Source organism: Punica granatum, chromosome 1 (assembly GCF_007655135.1).
Source record: "Punica granatum isolate Tunisia-2019 chromosome 1, ASM765513v2, whole genome shotgun sequence".
Taxonomy (NCBI): domain Eukaryota; kingdom Viridiplantae; phylum Streptophyta; class Magnoliopsida; order Myrtales; family Lythraceae; genus Punica; species Punica granatum.
Genome location: NC_045127.1, coordinates 43,893,930 through 43,917,688, shown reverse-complemented (window position 1 = coordinate 43,917,688; position 23,759 = coordinate 43,893,930). Strand labels below are relative to the sequence as shown.

The 23,759-nt window shown below is 38.5% G+C and overlaps 2 protein-coding genes across 2 annotated transcripts; both read right to left on the bottom strand.

Moving 5' to 3' along the window:
• Positions 1-1,346: 1,346 nt before the first annotated feature.
• On the bottom strand, positions 1,347-5,585 carry LOC116192215 (protein REVEILLE 5-like). Its single transcript, XM_031520693.1, has 8 exons — positions 5,180-5,585; positions 4,286-4,343; positions 3,891-4,014; positions 3,622-3,801; positions 3,388-3,507; positions 2,716-2,825; positions 1,997-2,056; positions 1,347-1,891 (listed from the first exon to the last, which is right to left on the bottom strand). The coding sequence occupies exons 1-8, from the start codon at positions 5,437-5,439 to the stop codon at positions 1,787-1,789; spliced, it is 1,017 nt and encodes a 338-aa protein (XP_031376553.1). The 5' UTR covers positions 5,440-5,585; the 3' UTR covers positions 1,347-1,786.
• Positions 5,586-8,445: 2,860 nt separating this feature from the next.
• LOC116199283 (C-terminal binding protein AN) lies at positions 8,446-16,577 on the bottom strand. The gene is made up of 9 exons (XM_031529586.1): positions 15,768-16,577; positions 14,600-14,820; positions 11,965-12,577; positions 11,281-11,449; positions 11,046-11,176; positions 9,687-10,484; positions 9,503-9,550; positions 9,113-9,226; positions 8,446-8,843 (listed from the first exon to the last, which is right to left on the bottom strand). Exons 1-9 carry the CDS (start codon positions 16,398-16,400, stop codon positions 8,769-8,771), a joined length of 2,802 nt encoding a protein of 933 aa, XP_031385446.1. The 5' UTR covers positions 16,401-16,577; the 3' UTR covers positions 8,446-8,768.
• Positions 16,578-23,759: the final 7,182 nt, after the last annotated feature.

The window sequence follows — 23,759 nt, the reverse complement described above, 5'->3', positions numbered from 1 at the left end:
GATATTTTTTATTAATTATTAAGGAAATAATTTGCTAAATATCTTATCTCGAAAATAATAGACTATAAGAAAATTTTGAAACATGCATCATATGATATTATTTACTAATTTGAGACTAAGAGTGAAATAATTTATATATGGTGTTTCCTATTTCATTTTCTTAACCCATAGTAGAAGAAACTATTAAAAGTGATATATAATTACAAATTCCGTGTTCTATTTCCTCTATCTCCCAGCTCTCTCCTTAGGTTCTTATCTCCCTTCATACTCTATTATTGTCAAGCTTACATTTTCACGCAATTTGTCATTTTATTTTAATAAGTAATCTCATGTTTACATAAAAAAAGTAGTTCAATAGTTTAATTCTTTTTCTAAATTCATGGAGTGAGGTTTATATTATTTGAGAAACAATTCAATGTTCAAAGAGTCAATAACGAAAATAAGCTATATGATTGTATAAATTATTATTTTCATCGTCTCTTTTGTTAATTGTATTTTTATTAGGTGATTAATATATCTCATGTTTTTTTAATTTTAAATATAAGGAGATAATTTACTCAATAATAATTATTGTTGTTATTTGTTGTCGATGTTTGTTTAAGAATTATTAAATATATACTAGAATATTTATTGATTTTTTTATTTTTTATCTGTTTTATAACACATTTTATACAATAATATTAGCATATAAAATAAATCATATTTTATCCCAACAACGCACTGCTCCACGACTTGTATTTATTTAATTTAGAAATTAAAAAAAAATCTTATTTTATCAAATATTTTCATAACTAAAAAGCACGTCAAGAGAATTAAGAAGTAACCTGTTCTGTCCGGATATTATCATAGAATGATGTTTATTTAGAAATGATCCCAGTAAAACGTCCTTACATGATAAAATGTAACGTGGCCGGCAATTTATGATAAAAGAAATAAGCCACAGACCACTAGCCAGTGTTATAAACAACGTCGGATCACTTCCCACAAACAGCAAACAAGCGTGCCGAACGATATCTTTACTGCTAATGCCTACCGGTATCTTTACTGCTAATGCCGACCTACATTCATAAAGAAACCAGATATAATGAAGCTGCGCGAGCTGATATAACAAGACATCGCCAGTAGCGCAAAAGTAGCACCGCTTTCTTAGCCGCTCGAGTGGCACAACAAATTTCGATCGCAAATGGAACCAACAATCAAGGGGCACAACACATCTGTGCTACCTTCAGTTGCAACGAATTTGCTGTAAGCTTATTTAGTATATGAAGTGACTGCTATTTCCAATCTTTCTTCTTTCCTTCTACCCTGCTAGCAGATGCAGAGATTACCATTTGAACACGAAGCAATGCTACCGAAAATCTATATTTATCTGCACTCATTCAGTGTACTTATATGTGTTTCACATATATACATACTTTTATAAGGACGACAACTACGCTCGATACAAGCAAAAAGCATTCAGTATCCAAAAGACACCCAAATCATATACAGTCAAAAACCCCATACCACTTTTAGCACTCAAAAGCTTTATACAAGACAGCCTCCAGGACCTAAGCCACATCAGGACTACAGTTACGATATTCACAAACTAGAGCCTGAAACCAAAAATCGGACTGGATCACCGACCTTCCCCAGAGCCAAAACCCCCTAAAATGGGGAAAAAGAAGAGCCAACATTGTATCAACAGACAATCCCTTCACTGGCAACAGACATCCCTTACCAACCACCCCCCTTCTTCCAAGTTGAAAGTGCAATCAAGACTCGGGCCACCTTGCACTTAATAAATTCATGCAGATAAAATTGCGCTTTCCGACTTCCCGGCCCGTAAGCTGAACGGATCACTTGCCCTTGCCCTATCAGGATCCTCGTTATAGGATGCAAGCAGTTTTCTCTGCATAAATATAAGATGACGAATTATACGACTGCTGGCACAGAGGCAATATGAATAGTGAAATATAAAAACAATAAGATATTCCAAGCAGGATGAAATGCTTACTTGCTCCTCGAACTCTGGGCTCTTTAGATTGGCACAGAGGTTCCTCATCAGCAACAATGCCTGTAAGAGAAGGAAAAATGCTCGATTAGCAGCACGGATTCCACAATGAATAAGCTTATTCAAAATTTTGGGGCAACACAGGACGACATCTTTGTTAACTTGACAAGCAAATGAATTAATACAAAATTGAAGTTATTCTTTTTTTACGTTGAAGTATTTCAAACAGTGCCTCAAGTATCCTTCAGACTTTTGGCCGGGACAAGATGAGATCTTTGTCAACACTCGAGAGTAATCAATAAAACATTGAAATTCTTCTTTTTTTGGTCGAATTATTTGGAGCAATGCTTAGTACATTGAGAATTTTGAGGCCAGACAGGATGAGATCTTTGTTGACGCACAGACAAATTGATACAAGATTAAAAGTACCTCTTAGTAAATAAAACAACCAACAGTCAGCAAATTCTACCAAATTTCCTGCAACTCATTAGTTAAGACTTGCACATCAAAGAGCTTTCGACATAAGATATCAGATTGAGCTAATTTCATATGAACAACGTCATCCAAACACCGTATACGTTAGAAGAGGGTAAGTGGGATGAAAGTGAATGAGAAGATAAGAAAATTCCAATTGACAGAAAGTATGTACAGCAGAAGAGAAATTTTCAATCCATTCATACTCATACGAACAAAGGGAGAGAAAACACAAAGTATGGACATACCGTTTCCAAATTTATTGGGTCCATCTGCTTCAACCTCTGCAACTGACCACTTGCATTGGGGTCGAAAACGCTCCCAATAAATCTGTACACTTGCGCGAAATCTGGCATTACTGAAACAAACCACAAATTAATATCTTCAGACCACAAGAGAGAATGAAGGTAAATCTGAAGCTTGATTAGTGGCAATGAACATCAGAATATGATGTACCAAGCGTAGTCTTGCTAAATTAGATGGCCAAATTATGCTAAGAATGCTCGAAGACCTAAATAATCTGTCCGTTACTAAACTGAGCTTTTCTCCACAAACATAAGTTTTAGACAGGCAACTTCCAAGAAAGCAATAAGACACTAACATATTTCCAAGATAAAGGGTGGCTAGCCATAAAGGGCCATCATTCCAACCAAATGTAAGACCATATCTTCAACAGCAATAGTAGTTTCACACCATCAACTTGTAAGTCTATGACCTCATGATGCAAAAAACAACCAAAAGTCATCTGCACGGTCACCAACCAAGAAAAGCTAAATTTCATCTTTTCTCAAGGATGTATCTCCCATATGTCAGTTAGATGTCCAGTAATTCGTAAATGATCCCATACATCTCATGCCACTATAATCTATATCTGCAGAAACAGCTGACTAACAGCAACTAACCAAGCATACCGAACTAACCTCTTGCATTTGGCTCATTGTCGCGATTAATTATTTGAGCATTTGATGAGGATTTCGGCATGTTCTCATTACTACTGCTGTAGCAACCTGGAACAACGGAACCGCCAATGCGTGCATCATCTAGTAAAACAAACAAACGATATGTTAAATAGAAAAGTAAATGTTGCAATCCACTAAAACCGGTGTCACAAGATCAAATCACAGATGATACCACAAAGAAGGAATATGTGAAACCTTTAGTTGCTTGAGACAAATTCACTGCTGGGCTTGAATTATAACTCCAGGAAGATAGAGACACATTACTCGCTGGATTCCCTAGCACGGATGCTCCTTCGGGCCTCACAGCATAACCAGGTTCAAATAAAGTAGATGAAGATTGAAATGGGCCGTTAACTTGGGATGATATTGCTGGAGCTGCAAGAATATGCCTATTAGACAACATTTTTTTTTTTTTAAAAACTGGCAGTAAGCAATTAAGAAATGCATTTTCAATCATATCCTACCATTTCTAGGGGCTTTTTGCGGGTATGGATGAGCTGCTTTCCTCTTTGGCCTGGGGGGTGGTACATGTTCACTTGTCCCACTCTTTTGAACTTTTAGGAAATACTTCTGAGCATGGCTGCGAATCTGTAAAAGGGAATATTTTAGGCCAAGCAGTAAAATGCGAGCTGAGGATGCTCCACCATCTTGGAAGATGAACAAAACAAAGGCTATGCGAACAAAGTACAGCAAGCAGAGCTATGTCAGACACAAAGTATATAGAATCAGTATGATATTTACTAATAGGGGAACCAATCCCACACAAGCCATTGCTAAGCTGCCCATGCGCTCATTTCAATTGTAAACAAGTATGATCATTACTCTATCTAAAAAGGGAAAAGAATTGTTTGACCATTACCTGAATAACCGTTTTTGATCCGACAAAAGCCTCAATCTTCTTCCAATCACGATCAAACCTACAAAATTCGCAGATAGGCAGGTAAGCAAGTGAAGCAAAGTAAGATGGACCGGATGAATACAGTCAAACTTAAAGGTCTTGTCTGTCTATCTAGTTGACTGTGTAGACTCGAACTAGTATGTTGGTGCACAGAAATGGCCCCAAGACTACAAAAAAGTAATACTGGCCAGGGCAATAATAAGCTCATGACCACCCATGATCAAATCAAGGACATCGAACCTTGGTTTGTCCACCTATTCATGCTGCTAAACAAAATGATATCATCAATCCATATCCAAGCTTCTTCCCCTATTAAGTCATCCACCAGCAGTGAAGAAAACCAGTGTGTGACTTTAGTCACAATGACGAAGTGGTTTCCAGCATAACTTCCTCGAGAAATTGAAACTAGGGTGAACTCTCTTCTTTCGCTCTAATAAACTGTAACACAGCTTGCCTCGGCTGAGATCAGTCCTTACAAATTCAAGCAAAAGCTAGTATTTTGGATTTAACTTCTTCATCAGTTCAAGCTGGAGCCGGTATCATTGATGCAGTGAGTAACCAACAACCAACATTATTCATCAGCAGCCACGGATCAAAGCAAAATCAACTAGAAGTCACTTCACCTTCCCCACAAAAACTCTCTACCGATGCCGTAGAAACGAAACACAAGCTAAACTCGAAACCTAAATTACGCGCGAAAAACCGAAACATTTGGCACAAATTCCGCAATTAACGTAGAATCAGGACAATAACTAAATTCTTTTTTCAGACCACCTTTGTAATTTCCGAAATTTTCTATGGATGCACGCACCGCTGGTAAAAAGGAAAGGAAGAAAGGTAAATACGAGAACATACAGCTGGAGGGCTTCGAGGAACTTGTCGTGCTCCTGCTCAGTCCAGCTCTCTCGGGACTTGGTGATGGTGTAGGGCTTCCGGACCTTCTTGCTGGGGTCCTCCGAGAAGGGGGCCGAGCTGGGGGTGGGCGCCGGAGCGGCGGAGGCGGGGTTGGCAGACGAAGGCGGAGGTGCGGAATTGATGCCGGAGAGCCCCATGCTGTTCATCATGGGATCGAAGAAGTAGAAACCCTGCGCTGGGTGCGGGTTCACGGACACCATAAGCTGACCGGAGAATCTACAGCTTCCCGATTCCGGCGGACGAGTCCGATTGATTCTCAGGCAAAAGGGGCGAAATCGAAGCTTCGGTCGTTCCTCTGACGCACAAGATATAGAGAGAGAGAGAGAGAGAGAGAGAGAGAGGAAATGTGGTCCGTGTAGAAGACAGCCGACTTTTATATGTGGGGGAGGCTCGGTGTCAACCACTTGGGAAGGGAATGGAAGTGACCGTGACCTGCTCTGCCCGCCGTACACGTGGCGCCGAGTTGTGCGGTCGATCTGGACTCCTCGCTCCTGCTATTGCCACGTGGTAGGCCTTCCCGCTTTAAAACATTGTAATGTAATTTTTTTCGGTAGAAAAAATATTGTAATTGTGTAGCCGGTCGACTGGCACATGGTCGACTGGTACAATGTTAACACGCATACTATCTAGCAACGTCGCGAGTTGATAGTGCATTACCAATATCTAATATTTTTGTAGAATTATTTGAATTGAATTTTTATGTACCTAATAATAATTTCACATCATACACTCCTAATACATTCTCTCCGAACGGACTAACCGTGATCGGACCTATCTCAAAATTGCTTGTCAATTTGAAATTTTATCTAACTTCCTTTTTTTTTCCTGACGTAAAGTTCATTCCATTTCATTAACAAAAAGTAAAGGATTTATATATGACGCACCGAATGCATATAGAATTCCACTAAAATAAAAACACCGAAAATACCTTACTGACTAATCATTGCTTATTAATAAGCTCAGCAAAGAGAAGCCATTTATTTATTTATTTGTTTGCAATAGAGGCTCATAAATATATGAGATTTACATTAGAGAAAATCGAACATAAAATATTATTCGACAATTCCGTACTCACATACCCTAGGCTAAATAGTACTCTGCTGGCATGTTTGGATAAGGAAAGGGGGTGGTGGATGTCAAGGGGAATAGAATATTGAGAAAAAGATAAAAATCCTCCTTGTGCTTTGAGATCGAGGCAAATCGCATTATGTTCTTTTATTTAGAATAATTAGTCCCATGTGATTTGCTCTGTTAGACATAAGAGGTTACGATATAAATTTTTTCATTTTCATTCATCAATCTTTAATTTTTTAATCATTTTGATTCTAAATCTTTTTCTTTTATCATTCATATCCTCAACTTTTCATTTTATTTCATTTTAGTCATATAAAGAAAAATCGAAGGGGAAAGGGATCGGGACAGCCAATCGGTGTCCCCGAACCCTCCACCGAGGGCGCTGACGCCGACAATCTCGGTGGAGGGGTCGGAGTGGCTGATTGGCGGCCCCTATCCCGAATAGATCAGGGACCCCGGTGGAGGGGTCAGGATTGCCGATTGACTGACCTGACCCCCTCCCCCTTCAATTTTTCTGTATAGGACTAGAATTAAACAAAATAAAAAGTTGAGGATATGAATGATAAAAGAAAAAAATTTATGACCAAAATAATTAAAAGGCTAAAGATTCAGAATTGAAAATGGAAAAAAAAAATTAACGCCGTAACCTCCTATGTCTAACGGAGCAAATCAAATGGAGCTAATTGTCCCAAACAAAAAAATAGAGTGCAATTTATTTCGACTCCAAACCACAAACGAGATTTTATCTTTTTCCCTAGAATATTTGCTCGTCCAATTATTCGAGTAAAATCATACCTTTGAATATGTTTCCATGAATCCGAAGACTATGCTATTACAAATATCTCACACCGGCTACATAATGAGATAACCTCGCAATAGACTGAACGACTCAAAACAGTAATTCCAAGTATTACTAGCACTTTACCCCGTATTATCAGTATTATTAGAGGGGTCTCCCGTTGTGCCGAACTATGTCTACCGTGGAACCGCCCGTCCTTTCGATGCAATAACATCGAAAGTGATACTGTTGTTTCCCCATTTTTGCTGGCCGTAACAGTTGCGGATCTAAGGAAATGTCCATCTGATTCTGGAGGCTGACTACAGTACTATGAGAGCAGCAGATTCGGGGGGGTAGATTTTCGATTGCAGCCTAACAAGGGAAAGGCGGGAGCAGTTGATTGACACGTCGACTCAACTGCTCGAATTGGATGTGCCGGGGAGCCCGCCCGCCCGCAATCAACACAAACACGATCCAAAAATGGATAAAATTACCATTTCACCCTTGCCCGAGGGAATGGAATCAAAACAGTGGCCGGCCTGACGAAACTTCTAGTGCGGCTTGCCTTCTTCCGAGGTTAGGATGGGATGGAACCCGACAAAGACAGTTAGTGGGACCAACCCACTTTAACTTAAGGGCCGTCAATAAATTTCTTCTTTTTTTTTTTAACAATAGAAGTCCAAACTTTGTCCGATTAATCCCGACGTTCATGAATTTTCAGCAATACACGAAACAGATAACCACGCCAAAAGCATTCCGATGACTTCAGAGGATTTCAGACTCGAAATCAAATAGATATCTCCTCTATTGACTAAACTCTTGGAGCCGTCGGTCAATAAGTTGAAGACTCGCCGGGGCGTGAGAATGTCTCCGAATCCTAGTCCTAATTTCACTAAGATTGGGTTTCGTGGAAGCCAACTACGTCCTGCTTTGTAAATTTTAATTTGATGAGCTACGTGTCGCAGACTTATTGCATGTCACCGAACCAAATAAAGCATAGAGTTCAACGATTGATGATGACGATAGAATAAGAGTGAAATGAGTTAACGTAACAAAGATTTCGAATTCGGGGGTACTCAAAGCCGAAAATCGGTGACAGTCATCTCCAGGTGTTCTTGCTAAGTATGTTTCTAACAATTATCATATTACAAAAGGGCCGGGATTAGTTGAAATCTTTACCAAAACAACATTTGTATCACAATCTAATGCTGCAAAGGCCTATAGATCAGTGAGTACTCCCAGATAAGGTAGAAGATTAAGGTGCCGCAATCGCTTAAACGAAAAAAGTACAAACCCCCCGAGTCGCACATACTGATGTTCTGAAGCTGACGATGTACAGTTCACTTCTGTTCAATTTCGAGAAGCAAGGAACGTGATCTTCGGTCTTCTGAATTGCAGAAGAATCTTAAGTATTCGAACCAACAAAAAGTAAAATTCGGTCAAAACAAAACCGGGGTAAGGGGAGGGGAGAAGCCGCAACTCCTCCCTTGCACACAAATCCCATAAAACTGAAAGCCCTCAACTTAAGTTCTTACAGTATCATACCTTATAAAGCAGGGGGAAGAAGAGAGCAAATTAGAGAGGAAAAATGCTTTACAAATCAATCTCGAAGTTATGCGACCACGAGGAAGGAAACATAAAGGTTCTTTGGGAATAATGGCCTCTTGTTAACCCCAACTAATCCAGCCACCGAGTGATCCCGTCATCATCTCCAACGGCTGCCAGAATTTCAATCCGCACTTCCAGCACGGCCTGCAGGTTCACATCAATAACAGCTCTCAATTGAGATAAAGGGGACAAAGACCAAAATCTTTCAACAGTCGTATTGGACGAGAAAACTTAAAACTGTAAAATATCTGCCCTAAGCATTTTTCTTTTCTAGTCGCATCCATAATGATTAGATCCATGAAGATTTGTATAGCATGCATATGATGTCATTGGGTGTCATGAACAGGTAATTATGCAAAATGGAATCAATTGTCTCACAAGATGCAATATGCTGGAAGTCCAGACGAACTTACAAGGGTATTTCGACAGTTGATAAGCCTACATTCCTCAAAAGAACCTTCCAGCATCCAACTCTCCCAAACATCAAAGCTATGACTGGCAAAAACAAACTCCGTTCTTCTATTTATCTGCCCAATAAAGAAATCAATAATATCTCCTTCAAAGCCCGAATAAGAGAAAAAACAAAGGATAGTCGCTATTAATAAAGCCAAAATTCGTACCACCCTAATAACAAAAGAAGCCTAGGTTAGATTATCTCATTTCTGCACATTTTGAGTCAAATTATATTTTCTCTCAGCTGAAGGTAATAAATACAGAACATAGTGGAGCCTACATGTTAAGCTTACTCCTCAACTACTTCATAACCAATCAACTGATTTAGTATATTATAATAATTACAGCACCTGTAACAACTTTCCACCAGCAGCAAAAGATCGCAAACCAATTGTGTCCTGTAGAAATATAACAGTAGTCATTCAGCAAATAGAAAAACATCGCCGTTAGATAATAAGTTCTTCTTGAGAAAAACTGATAGGGCACATCAGTTAGAAACTGGACGAGGTAAATAAAAAGGCTTAACACACAAACCTTGCTCCTTGAGGCAACAAGAAATTGTGCTGCAGGATCCCTCTTTGTTACATTAGAAACGGTATCTAGGAACCAGCCACCTCCTTTAACCCTTTGTCTAGCAACATGGAGTGCAGGACGATCTTTCGCATAAAGAGCAATGACATGCCCATCTTTCAGCAGTTCACTAGGACTTCCAACTAGATTCTTGCTTGACTTTTGAGGCTGAATGATAGCCAAATCTTGCATTGAATCAGCAGGTAACTTCCTACTCCTCGAGTCCTCAGGGGAAGCAAAACGAGAACTAGAACTTACTTGCTCTGTCCCACTCATAGCAGTGTCATCTTCCCGATTAGACGTACTTTCCTTATCCAACGCACGAGGGTCATCAGATTTTTCTCGTGACTTTTGGTGACCATGCCTCTTCTTTGCCTTCTTACCTGACCTGCTGCGTCTTACTTCAGATCGCCCAGTAGTATTCTGAGACAAACCTGAATTCTCCACCTGACCAGGAGACTCTTTTGGTAGTCCAGCACCAGCTTTTTGGGAGCTTTCAGGAGTCAGCTGAAAATCATCAGCCAGCTGCCGTTCCACAGACATCTGGGGAGCACTATCCTTCTCTTGCTTATATAACAGAGCATTTTCATGCAATATTTCACTTTCCTCCGCTTCCTCCTCAGAGATAGCATCTTTCGGAACTATACCATCAACGAAGTATGTCTGAAGAATTGAGATAGCCTTTTCCCTTATTTCCATCCATACCTCTTCACTGTAATCTGCACTGCGTGGAAGTATCAACACATTGGGCATCTCCCTTACCTACAGTGAAGAACAACCAAATAAATAAAAGCCCTAATCATATAAATAAGCCCAGAATCCTCATATACATTGTATATCTAGATAAGTCACTCAAAGTTGACCCATAAAAATGGCACAATCAAGGTATGTGCTCCTTCTCTTCCCCTGTAATCCTCTACTTAATACATTAGGAACTCCTCAAGTAGCAAGATACCAGGACAGGCTCACGCAATTGCTACAAATATATATATATATATATACATATATACATATATATTTCAACTTAATAGCGCAATCAAATTGTCACCTCCTGGCCTCCCTCTACACCCATCTACTTAGTATACTCCTCAAATAGCAAGAAACTGGGGCTGGCTTATGAAATTGCTAAAAAAAAAATGTTATTTGCTGCTTACTAATGCTGCATTTCAAGCTCTGAATATCATAAGCATAGTATGAGGAAAGATGGTAGATGGAGCATATAGTGATTGGCAGAGGAAAAACCAAAAGAATTATAACAGAGAAGCATGCCAAAGATAACTCAAAACATCATATTAATTAATGTTCTAATAACAATTCTTGTACCCATGCTTCCATCCATTGTGGCCCTTCAGCACCATCCAAAGCACATCCTGCTAAGGTGCCATCAATGAGAAGCTGCTTCACAGCACAATCATCCACCAACTGACTGCTTCCCGTATTCACAAGAAATGCCCCTGAATCAAAACAAAATATTTCCAGTTTAAAAAAAAAAAAAAAAGAAGTAAGAGGAATCAAAAGCTTTATTTTCTAAAGAATCTCATGTCATGGAAAAACATACCAGGCTTCACATGCTGCAAACAATCTGCATTAAGAATTTGAACCGTTTCATTTGTTAGAGCACAGTGAAGTGAAATGATGTCACTTGCAGCAAGTAGATCATTGAGAGTCTCCATTCTTCGGGCAGTGGCAGGAAAAGATATAGAAGACCTGGTTACTTTTCCATTTCCCTGAGTAGATGAAATTTCAAGGAACAAACTTGATCAAGACAAGCTTTCTCAGAACATAATATTACGACTAAAATTAAATTGTTCAGAAGCATTAGATCATGGTTGTCTTCAGTTGCAAAATCAAAAAGCTCGACACTTCTGTCCACTTCAATAACTTTATCTGAGCTCAAGCCATGTAGACTGTAGACAATAATATCCCATTGAACACCAAATTCATCGTCGAAATAGTATATTTTATATTAGCAGCACTACTTACTAAATCTAGTTTACAGAAGCCTGTCTAAAACAGATGCAGAATACCAACAAATAGTATCTCATGCCCACTACAAACCAGATGCAACTAGGATCTCCTGTAGAACTATATAGCTTTTGACTAAAGCATCAATCAGAAGCAAAGAACGGAATTCTGCCCATAATGCAGCTCAGACAAGAAGTAGTAGTAGTAGTAGTAGTAGTAGTAGTAGTAGTAGAAGAAGAAGAAGAAGTTGGATTCGATCAAAGATTTGAATTCTTACATCAAGCACATCGAAGTAAAGCACGCTCATCTTGAATGCCAAACTCCGGGTGGCTAGTGACCTCGCGGAAGCAGATCTACCAATAATCCCTAGAACCAGACCCCGGCATCTCCGCATTCCCCGACACAGCGGCTGAACAGAGCCAAGCCAGCCGGAAGCTGAGAGAGTCTGCCGCGAGAGCAGATGAGTGCGCCTAAGAAGCCCTAGGATGAGAGCCATTACGGAATCAGCGATCTCCTCAGCTCGGGAGGTGTCCACGTGGACGAGGCGGAGGCCGAGGTCGGCCGCGAGGGCGGAGTCGACGTCTCGGTCGGAGGAGCCGAGGCAGAGGACGAGCTGGAAGGGGCGGAGGCGGCGCTGGGCTGCGCGGGGGAGGTAGGCGAGGGAGTGGAGGAGCACGGCGGAGGCGGACTCGATCGTCTTGTCGGAGGATGCCAGGCGGCTGAGAGGGACGTGCTCGACGGAGGCGACACCGGCGAGGGACTCCTGCTCGAGGGAGCAGTCCTCGATGCAGTTGAGGGTGACGACCAAGGGGACGGGGGGAGCAGGGTTGCTGCGCTGAGGCATTGCCGCGGAGGATCGAGCCATGGCAGAGAATCCGAGCTGCCGGTGGCTGGTGGCGGTTGTAGCCGGGGATTAGGGTTTAGTGAAGCTTTACCGATAAATTTTCATGGCATTGGCTTCGATGATTGATGGGGGAAAATGGACGGTGGTTGGTCCGGAGGTTGAGGAAGACGACGGGGGGGAGAAGCGGAAATGTCCCTTCTGCTTCGCTTCAGATCCGACCCTGGTCCTCTCCCAGTCTACACTCTCCCAACTCTTTTCCCTTTTCCTCCTGTCGGTCCCTATGGTTTCTGTATTTTCTAAAAGGTCCTCATCCACTCTTTTTTTTCGAATGTGTACCTTGATATTCAGAGTCCAATGGAATCTAACTAATCCAGTCGGGAGATTGAGTATTAAAGGTTATTCTCCATCCCAACAAGTGCACTTCCCGGGGTTCGAACTTGTGTTCTCCTCCTTATGAGGGTGAACTGTTTACTACTCAACCAACACTTTTGTTGATTCCCCATCCACTATTCAGTATTCACTATTCAGCCGTCTCTTGTGACTTATCAAAATAGTCCTTTAAATTTTTTAAAAAAATTTGCCATCCAAATCTCCTCAAATTACAATTCTGTCTATCAAAATAGTTTGACGTTAAACTGAAGTAATGGAATGTGGGCGGCCACTGGCGTCAGAAAAATTAACAAAAATAAGCAATATCAAAACCACGTTGTTTGTTAATTTTCAAACAAAAATTTAAAAAATAAATGCCACATCGGGGAGCTCGAGTGGGAATTCCACATCGATCACTCAACAACCAACAATGTCACCAGAGACCTCACCGGCCAGGAGCCCCATCTACCTCGTCAATGAAGGAGGTCACCGACGAGAAGTCTCACACCCAAGCTTCCCCTTTGCTCTCTCTCTCTTTGAAGGTGAGAGAAAGTAGCGGGGAACCAGAGCTCCTACTCTACTTCCTTTTTTATAATTTTTGTTTTTAAAATTTTCGAAAAGAGGCAAAACAATGACATTTTGATTGCGCTTATTTTTTATTAATTTTTCTGACGCGGTTAGTCTACCTGAACAGCCACATCAAATTTCCATTACTCTTACTCAACGTCGGACTATTTTCACTAACAGAACTGGAATTTCGAGCAATTTTGATGATAAAGATATTTTGAGAATCAAACTGGTAACTAATTGAAACTTCAGGGACCATTTTGATAGTTTTCTTTTATAATTATAATCTTGTCTTTTCAACTATAATCCTGTCTTGCCATGTTATGACGAGACTAATTCATGTTTCGTGATCTTTTTAGGTTCTCCCCCCCCCCCCCTCCTTTTATATTTGTATGTTTTTTCTTCGTCTACGTATCCGTACACCTGAATATAATAATATGCTTTTTCTTGAAACATATGCAACCGCTTGCTTACAAAAGGGAAAAATGACGCTACCCGCAACTGCAATGGATGCACTTCAATGTTCACGAGTAAGAAACTAACTGAAGGTGATGGATATTAATCACGCCATTGAAACGTCAACCACAAAAAAGCCGACTTGAAAGAAAAATATCACAGCAGAACCGGAAAGAAACCAGCATCTCCAAAAACCGTGACGACATATAAAATCAATATCCAAAGAGTACAAGATTTCTACAAGTTGCAACTATTTGCGTCACCTAGTTATACACATATCTTGGAAGGAGCACACTCAGACCTTAGGTTTGTTTACAAACACATTACCACGATCCCACGCCCATGGACAAAATCCGACTCTCTGGGACCAAAAAACTCAACGTACCCATCAAGGTAAGGCGCCAACACAAGACTTAAAACAGACTGTCACTTCATATATTACAAAACTTCATTCAGGACTCGCTGTCAGGAATCAGCTATTAGACAACGTACATCTTTCAGAGTCTTACACTTCACAAGTCACCACTATACAACGTTTACTTTCCCATCAATCTCACCATTAACTCCTGCCCCATTATACGAATCCATAATATGGTAGGCTCTAGACTTCAAGGAACATTCTGAAGCAAACCAGCGGATGTTTCCAAGTAATAAGATATTTAAGGTTCAGAAAAACCTCCTCCTGAAGTTCCTTGTAGTGGCTTGATACGAGCGCATGAGCAGCCCAACACCAATACCAATCCCAAGACACATTCCGAGGCCAATCCCAACACCAACCCTTACACCAGCATTGAACCATGAGAGTTCACCATCTTCGCCACTGTACATGTCTGAAGAGTAGAAACGATAACCCAGTTTTCCATCTGAGTCATTCTCGTCACTCTCTGCTTCTGTCAACTGCACAAACCCAAAATATGATCTTAAGTACCAGAGAATAGATGTGAACAAGGATTTCAAGGTGCAGTCCATCATTAGGCAGCATGGAAGAAGAGCTTGAGACTTGAACCATGGATCATGCAGTAAATATCACTAGAAAAGCAGGTCAATGATAAAGAGACTTCAATTGATGTGGCAAGGAAATATGGTGCCATACAAACAAAGAAAGAAAGCAGCCGCACCTTTCTCCATAAATTGTTCGCTTCATACAAAGCCCTACTATATCAGACAAGATCATCAGAATAATCCTATCAACCCCACTGATACAAGTTTAGTTTTTTCAGTTCCTCCCAAAAACTGAGATGCATTACAAGTTTATGTTTCTCAGTTTTTTGCCAAAATAGGCGATGCATCAATCTATATTAAGCCAACTTGAAGTCCTCCCAAGGTGATCCGAACTGGCGAGAATGAATTTTTTTTTATTTAAATGGCCTCTATATTATCCTAATTTTAAAATGATGGCCAGAAGTTCCATATATGGTGTGAGGCTTAATACGAGTGTCTTCCTAAACCGTACACCGACATGGCTCCTCAGATTCATTGAAATAACAAAGATAGCACACATCTAACCAACCTTTTAGCACATTAGCATTTACATAATTGCATCACCAATAGTACAGAATTTTCTAAAAGAACTCAGTAACCTAAACACCAAACAAACATCAGTCTTTCACAATAGTAATCCTAGGATGTATGAATCGGCACCCGACATAAGATTAAACAATGCTCACCACACCTCACTATTCTCATGATGGTCCTATCACTGGCGATAAACAAAATAAACGGAAAAGTTCGGATAACAGATACCAATATTCGGCTAAGATCTTCATTCTTCCTCACAATCTAATGAATTGATCAGCAGCAATTCAGACATACTGAAACTAAGATCAGCACAAAACTTCTGTTACCTGCAGGCTTCGCCGCCTAACAAATCCATTACCAATCTTCAGCTCCTTCCCAATCTCCTCATCCTCGGGTATGGCGTCCAAAGCCCCGTGCTTCGGGGTTTTCCTTCTCGGACTATTCTGTATCGTCTTCGTCAATATCACTGGCACGCCCGAGCAACACCCAGCGATATACACCTCCACGGACCTTGAAGATACCCCTAAATTCGCCACGTAACAGTCCATAGACCACCCAGCCGTATGCGAGTCGCCCTCCAGCCGCAAGCTCCCGTTCGTCCAATCGTCGTCCACTCGCTCCAACGACCCGCACAGAATCACGTCCTCGCCCTCTAACACCTCGAATTCGACACCGCCGGTGATCCTAACGCTATCGGTGCTGACGTAGGTGACCTCCAGGGTCTCCTTGTCGACGCGATCGCGCTTTAGGGTCAGGGTCGCGGGGCTGAGCTCGGGGACGCGAGAGCCGTTGACCTCGAGGGAGACGCCGAGGTCGCGGTGGAGGTGGCGGAGAATGAGGTGGTCGGGGACGGCATCAGCGCGGGTGGGGGAGAGCCGGACGTAGAAGAGGCGGATCTCCAGGTGGACGGAGCTGTTCAGCGAAGGGCGGTGGAGACTGGAGATCTTCGGGATCGCCATGGCAGCTGTTGCTGTTATCGGGATGGTCGGATCATCACCTACCGGCCACGGAATCAGGATTCAGTCATCGACGGGGGTACGATTCATCAAATCCAATATCGTTCGAGCAGGAGAAGAAGACGAAGACGAAGACGAGGAGTTTGCGGGAAGGACAGATATTTTTCTTCGGTCCAGGGAAGAGAATTTGTCCGTTCCCGGACGGACCTCTGAATCTTGGGCCTCAGATTGGACCCCAGGCCAACCTGATGGGCCGGAAATGGGCTTCACTAGATGAAACTCCAAGGCCTTCTTAGGACAAAGAGAAGCTTTAATAAAATATTTTCCAAATCTATGTCTATATAATTATCTATATATCATGTAATTTAGACTCCTTCCATGAGAGCTATTTTGAGGGGCTTTTCTTCGTAACTCTCAGCTCCTGGAAGATCTACCCTTCTCATCCCCTGTATATTAATATATATGAGATTTTTTAACATTTTTCTAATTAAATTTTTTGAATTTTCAAAATATATTTATATATTAGATATCTTCGAGAAGATTATTTATTTCAATTTTTTATTATTATGAATTTTATATAAATAATAATATCAACGTAAAATAAAATCCGCAAAAAAGTTTACGTGTCACGGGAGTTAAATGACTAGCTTACAAATCGTATAAAGTTTTTAGAAAAACCGGGGAGCTTTAGTTAGGAGTCAATAATTGACCTCACGGAGTTCATCTAACTGCACGCATTAGTGATTCCATGCTAAACAGTGGAGCTACATGGGAACTCAATATACAACGGTTTAAGAATTTCAAACTTATATGACATCGATATGTTTTGCCGCCCCACAACACTTTTCTGATAAGATGTTACACCAGAACAAGTAAGCTCGTCTTGTGGTCAGTTTACACCACTCGCCCGAAAAGAATTCATGGTTAATTATTGAGGGCAGATGTTTGCGTTGCATGTGATGATAAGTGTGAAACATCGCAATCATGAGGTGAAGGTAGTTATTGAGAATCAAGTGTAATATTAAACTCCACATTGGGAATTGAAAAGAAATTCCGAAATATATACGAGATGTTTGGAATCAATATGAACTTTTGAGTTGAATATAAACCGGATCATTTGAAAGCTTGGTGAATTTTTATGAACACCTCCTGCATTTGCTTTGTCAGTGCAGGATTGAAAGAGAAGAGGATAGAAACATTTCGGTTATAAAAGATGCCAAATGTCTAGTACAATAAAAAAAAATTAAAATAACTAATAAAAGGATAAGGGTAGTCTCACTAAGTATCAAACATGTGACATTTAAGTTAACAGATGAGAGCATGCGCCACTATGCTGCGAAACATTTCAATCATTAGCTACTTCCGCGATATGGATCATTGGAATCGAAAGTATCATCCCGAGGTGGGAAAATTACTTGAATGATACAAAACCTTTTAAGTTGTAATGCGGACGGTACAAAATCTTTTTTTATAACAATTTGATACAAAACGTATCAAATTGTTTCAATCAAGTATAATCTGTCAATTTCCGTCGACGCCATTAAGAATTTCTGACGTGGCACGTGACGTGGCAAGTTTTATGACACGTGGCTAGATGTTGTTAAGAATATTTGACGTGGCACATACATGGCAAGTCTTATGACACGTGACAACGCCAACAAGAAAGCCTGCCTCGCGAGCCATCTCTTCAAGGAATGGGACATCCCTCAGTCTTGTCCATAATTGTGACATTAATTGGGTTAACTCAACCTGTCATGAAAAATGAAAAAATTCTCAAGCGAAGAGATCATTACGTGCCGCGTCAGAAATTTTTGGAATGAAAGATCTTCCCTTTATTTTTTCTTCCAATATTTCCTTTCGACCTTATGTACTTCTCTCGAAATCCAAAGGGACCAAAATTTATGATGCAAATTCATACTACCACATATTTTTTTTGCTCATGGTAATATGACTCCATATTATCTTAATACGGGTCTTCCCATCATTGGATATGCATAGATCCCGCAGCACCATTTAATACGGATCTCCCATTTTATTATTTTAATTAGGTGTAGTTGTCCTTTGTTCCGCTATTTATATCAATTTGTTACATCATATAAAGCGTTTTGTACCATTTCGTTACATCTTAATAAAATTTTGTACCAATTTATTATATCTTAATAAAGTTTTGTACCAATTTGTTACATCTTAATAAGGTTCTGTACCCATTTGTTACATTATGCTAAAAGTTTTCAGCCACATGTCATAAGACTTGCCATGTCACGTGCCACGTCAGATATTCTTAACTGCATCCAGCCACTTGTCATAAGGCTTGTCACGTCACGTGCCACGTTTGAAATTATTAACGGCGTCGATAGAAATTGACGGATTGTATTTAATTAAAACAATTTGATACGTTTTGTATCAAATTGTTACAAAAAAAGATTTTGTACTGTCTGCGTTACAATTTAAAAGATTTTGTATTATTCAAGTAATATTCCCCCGAGGTTAGGATGAGCTTATTCAATGTTAATGGGCCCATTTGCAATTATCTCACCACATATCCGGCCCAATAGCAGAGGCCCAATGCAATGGTTTTCCTCTATTGGCATGTGTATTAAGTCAAGCTATGTCCAGGTCCCCTAATACTACGTCGCTAAGTTTTAGTAGGACGGCCGCTTCGTCCTGGACCAACAATAAACGTTCATTCTACATGTCATTCGCAGCAGAAGTGCTTGGATTAGTTTTCTTCCATTTACGGAGACTTTTCCGTGAAATTATTCTATTATGCGGCCGGTTGGTAATTAGGTCTTTCGGTTGTCAGATTAAATTTCTAATAAAGTACATGCCCCAAAACACTAATATGATGATTACGGGAGATTGGATCGATTAGTGATGGTAGGTAGACCCACTATGAGTGAATGGAGAGCTGAGGTTCTTTCCTAGATGTCGAAGAAGATCGTTCAATGTACCGCATCATAGGCAAAGGAGGAAAGGTATATGTCAAATCCGGTAAACCCTTCTTCTTTTTTCCAATATGTATCCAATCAAACTGCGAGGCTATATTTGGTCGACCGACCATGACATGATTTCTAATTAGGGTTGGGTAGGATTAATATCAATCTCCCACGAACTAATATCCCAATTTTGTGTTTAGAGTATGACAGAGTCTAGGATCGGGATATGAGATTAAAAAGACGATTCTGCCCTGATTTTAATTTTTTTTAATTTTTTAATTTCTGGAAAATAATAATTTAATTTGAATTAAAAAAAAAACTTTTCTAGTTCAACGATAACGGAGACAGGCGGTGGTGCCCTATTCCGACCAGCTCTTCCATGATGGAGGTTGACAATGAGCTTAGATGCCGCTGGTGACCTTGCTAGGGGATGATGGACGACGTTAGCCACCATTGCTCAGAAACCTTCCCTTTCTCTCTCTTTGTGATGGCACGACCTCAGCCACCACAATCCCAATGGAGGTCGCCAGCAAGCTCAAATGCAGTCAGCTACCTCGATCGGGGTGAAGAGAGAGAAAGGGGAGGTTTTCGAGCAGTGGTGGCACGACACCGCCCAACACCACTCGACCGAGGTCATCGGTTGCATCTAAGCTCGTTGCGGTGGCCGGGATAGGGCACCCTTGCCCCTATCTGAAGTTCTCCATCTTCTTGGTAGTATTTGAAAAATTGATATGAGGATAAGGGCATTTATGTCTTTTCATCAGAAAAAAATCCTAATCCTGACCCAACCCACCTCTTAAATCGGATTTGTGCCTTAAACAATAATCCGGTCCAATCATCTTAAATATCCTATCCTAGTAGTCCCTAAACACCAGATATGGATTTGAAAAGGTCATGTTTGGGTATATAGCCAGCCGACCGAATATGGTGCAAGGTGTTTGGTTTGGTGGTAAGGAAAAGATTAAGTAACCACAACATCCTAAATTCAAAACTCCTTGAGGCCACGTGTCAAGCCAAGTGGCCCAATTTATCCGTCGTATGCCTGTAGGAATTCATAGGATTTGGGGGATTAGTCAAGCGAAGTCCAAACACTCGTTAATGAAAAAAAAAAAACAATTCCAGTAACTTGCCAACACCATGTTTTGGTACTTTTATTATCTTAGGATTCATATGACTAGTCAATCCCTATAAGTGGAAGGAAGTGCAATAAGAGGTGAAACCTCAAATGCGTTTCCACGCCTCTATATGTTGAATCATCACTCGGTGCATTACGGATATCGGTATTTGTAAAATGAATTCTCCAGAATAATTATTAATTATTAATTTTAATATTCAAATAATAATTTTTAATAAAACTTAGAGTAAGCTAATTATTACAATAATAAATTCAAACTAATATTTCAATTAATATACATCACATTTTTAAATTAATTGCTAACATAGATTTATCACATAAGACATTAATTATAACATCCTCATTTTTATTTTTTTATCAATTAATAGCATTATGTTATAATTTTTTATAGGATAATATTTTTATTTAGAAATTCTATATATGATGAAAATTTTTCGTAGTGTTTATATCGTTTGTACTGTATATGTGTTCGTTTTAACACACATATATATCCTTTCTTATAACAATTATTCAAATTTTTAAAAAATATTTTATGCTTATTTAACACAATAAAATACATTTAATGTTAATTTCAAATTTCATCGTTAATCTATCTATCTATATATATATAGTTGTATCCTAACAATAAATAGGGGTAAAAAGGTAATTTTATAAATAGTCTAAGATCATAAGTGTAAACATTTAAATAATATTTAAGATTAAAAGATAATATCTAAAAGAAAATAAGTACTATCTTGATGATATATGTGCATGAATTAAATGAAAATAAATAATGATGCAATTATAAATATATAAAATTAATTAATTTTAATTAAATAATTATAAAAAATATCGTCCATAGATCTACATATTTATAAATAACATATATTTATATATAATTCACTTTCTCTCTATTAAATTAGACTAAAATGGCAAATTTATATTGATTAAGAGTTTATTTCTCAAAATATTTAATAACTTTAATCGATATACATATATAGTATTAAAGAAAATAATATTTGATATTATAACTGTTACTTGGAATTGTCTTTAATTTATTATTTTTAATATTTGGTAATAATTTTAATCGATATACTTATATAGTATTAAAGAAAAGGGTTATTGATCCAAAAAAGTATGAACTTTGACCACTTTTTCAATTTTGACACGAGTTTTATTTTTTACATAAAAAGGCAAGAACTTTGATTTTCTTGTCAAGTTAGGCATCTATGTCATTTTTCTATCCATTTTACTGACGCAGCGAACAATGGTGTCTACATGGCAAACGATGTTACCTCATGTTAGCAAAAATAATAAAAATTTAAAAGAAAAAAAAAGAGAGAGAAATGCTTTGACTGGAGAAAGGGTGAGAGCCCCGACTAGCCACCATAATAACCTTAATTGGGGTCGTCGGTGAGCTCAAAGAGAATCGATCGGGGAGGGGTGCTCGAGATCGAGGCCCTACTTCTAGAAATCAAGATAATACCAAAGGGTGGTGGCTGGGATTGAGGCTTCATCTGTCGGAATCAGGAGAACCCCTAACTAGACGATTCTCCCGATTTCGATAATAGGTCCTTGATTTTGTCCACCACTCCCCTGATTAGGCTCGTCAGTGCCCTTTAAGGTCACTGGCGACTCTAATTGGGGGGGTGTTACTCACTATTTCTTCGGTCGATGCTTTTCTCTCTTTTTTTTCCCTTTAATTTTTTTAATTTTTTGTTGAAGTGTCATAACACCATTTACCACGTAGATACCGTTTTCAACCAAGTCAGCAAAATGAATGGAAAATGACATAAATGACTAACGTGACAAAAAAATCAAAGTTCTTACCCCTTTTCTGCCAAAAATAAAGTTAATGTCAAAGTTGAAAAGGGGGCCAAATTTCACGCTTTTTTTTATAATTAACTCTAAAGAAAATAATATTTGATATTATAACTATCACTTCGAATTGTCTTTGATTTGTTATTACTACCATTTGAATGGTTTTACTTTAGAAAGATATCTCATGTTACACATTTTAATTGGGATGTCAAATTTTTAAAATTATCATTACAAATAAATACCCTAACTAAAAAAGCTAGTGTAATATATAAACTCAACTTCAACCTAATAAACCAGGGCAAAATAGTAAAAGTTTTACTAATTCATATGTTAATATGATATAATAAAATTAAATGATAATAATTTATTATTATGAGTAATAATAATATAAGAGAAAAGAGGAATTAAAGATTCATTATATAAATTATAAAAATCAATGAAATTTTTTCAAATTCACGAACACTTAGTATATAAGAAAAATGCATATGAGAATATAGAAGTTCTATATGATATGTAAACTTGACTCCAACCTAATAAATGGGGCAAAATAGTAATTGTCTTACTAATTCATATGTTAATATATTATAATAAAATTAAATGATAACAATGTATTATTATGAGTAATAATAATATAAGAGAAAAGTGAAATGAAAGATTCATTATATAAATGATCAAAATCAATTAAATTTATTCAAATTCATGAACACCTAATATATAAGAAAAATGCATAAGAAAATATAGAAGTTCAAAAGTTTGAAGGCAATATGATTATTATTCTTTTATCGAATAAAATTGAGAATTTTGACTTAATAGAATTTTTAAAATTAATTTATTAGAAATTTCATCGATAATTAAAACGAAAAAATGTACACGAATCTTTATTTATAATTTTCAAATTAAATATTTACCATAATCGAATTCGCAGGATAATAAAGAAAAGAAGAAGAACCGTAATGGAAAACAAACTCTCTCTAATCTATATGAATTACTATTTTCATATTTAATTTCTTATTATGAAATTCTTTGAACAAATTTCCTGTAAAACACGGGTCGAATAATCAAGTCAATTAATAAAGTACGTAGAAAGTAAATAAGCTGGGGACCCTAGATCAATAATTGCTTAACTAAATTCCCAACAAATCAAATTATAAAACTATGAGAAATTCCTCAGATGATGTCATGTAGAAAGTAAGTAGGACACGGTTAAGTAAATTCTAGAATTCTCGTCAATCAAGATGCAATAAGTGATTGTGCTATTATCATGCCCATTATTGATAGAACTTCAAAAGTTTTCATTATTAAAAGTTGAAAGGGTTACATTTATAGATAGTATTTACTATTTAGAAGAAAACCTCACGATTTGTTAATATATTCCCTCAATATCTTCACCCTATGAAATATGAATTGCAGGATATCTTAGTACTGTGAAAGCATATAATCAATATCCAACTCTTTTTTTTTTGGTGGATAAATATCCAACTCTTTTTTCTA

Excerpts from the sequence above, each read along its gene's own strand:
- LOC116192215 (XM_031520693.1), bottom strand. The coding sequence starts at position 5,439 with ATGGTGTCCGTGAACCCGCACCCAGCGCAGGGTTTCTACTTCTTCGAT. Across the intron at positions 4,015-4,285 it reads GATCAAAAACGGTTATTCAG|ATTCGCAGCCATGCTCAGAA; the intron begins GTAATGGTCAAA and ends TCCCTTTTACAG. Across the intron at positions 3,508-3,621 it reads TTTGTCTCAAGCAACTAAAG|ATGATGCACGCATTGGCGGT; the intron begins GTTTCACATATT and ends TTGTTTTACTAG.
- LOC116199283 (XM_031529586.1), bottom strand. The coding sequence starts at position 16,400 with ATGGCGATCCCGAAGATCTCCAGTCTCCACCGCCCTTCGCTGAACAGC. Across the intron at positions 12,578-14,599 it reads ACAAGGAACTTCAGGAGGAG|CCACCGGCAGCTCGGATTCT; the intron begins GTTTTTCTGAAC and ends AACCGCCACCAG. Across the intron at positions 8,844-9,112 it reads TCAACTGTCGAAATACCCTT|GCCGTGCTGGAAGTGCGGAT; the intron begins GTAAGTTCGTCT and ends GTGAACCTGCAG.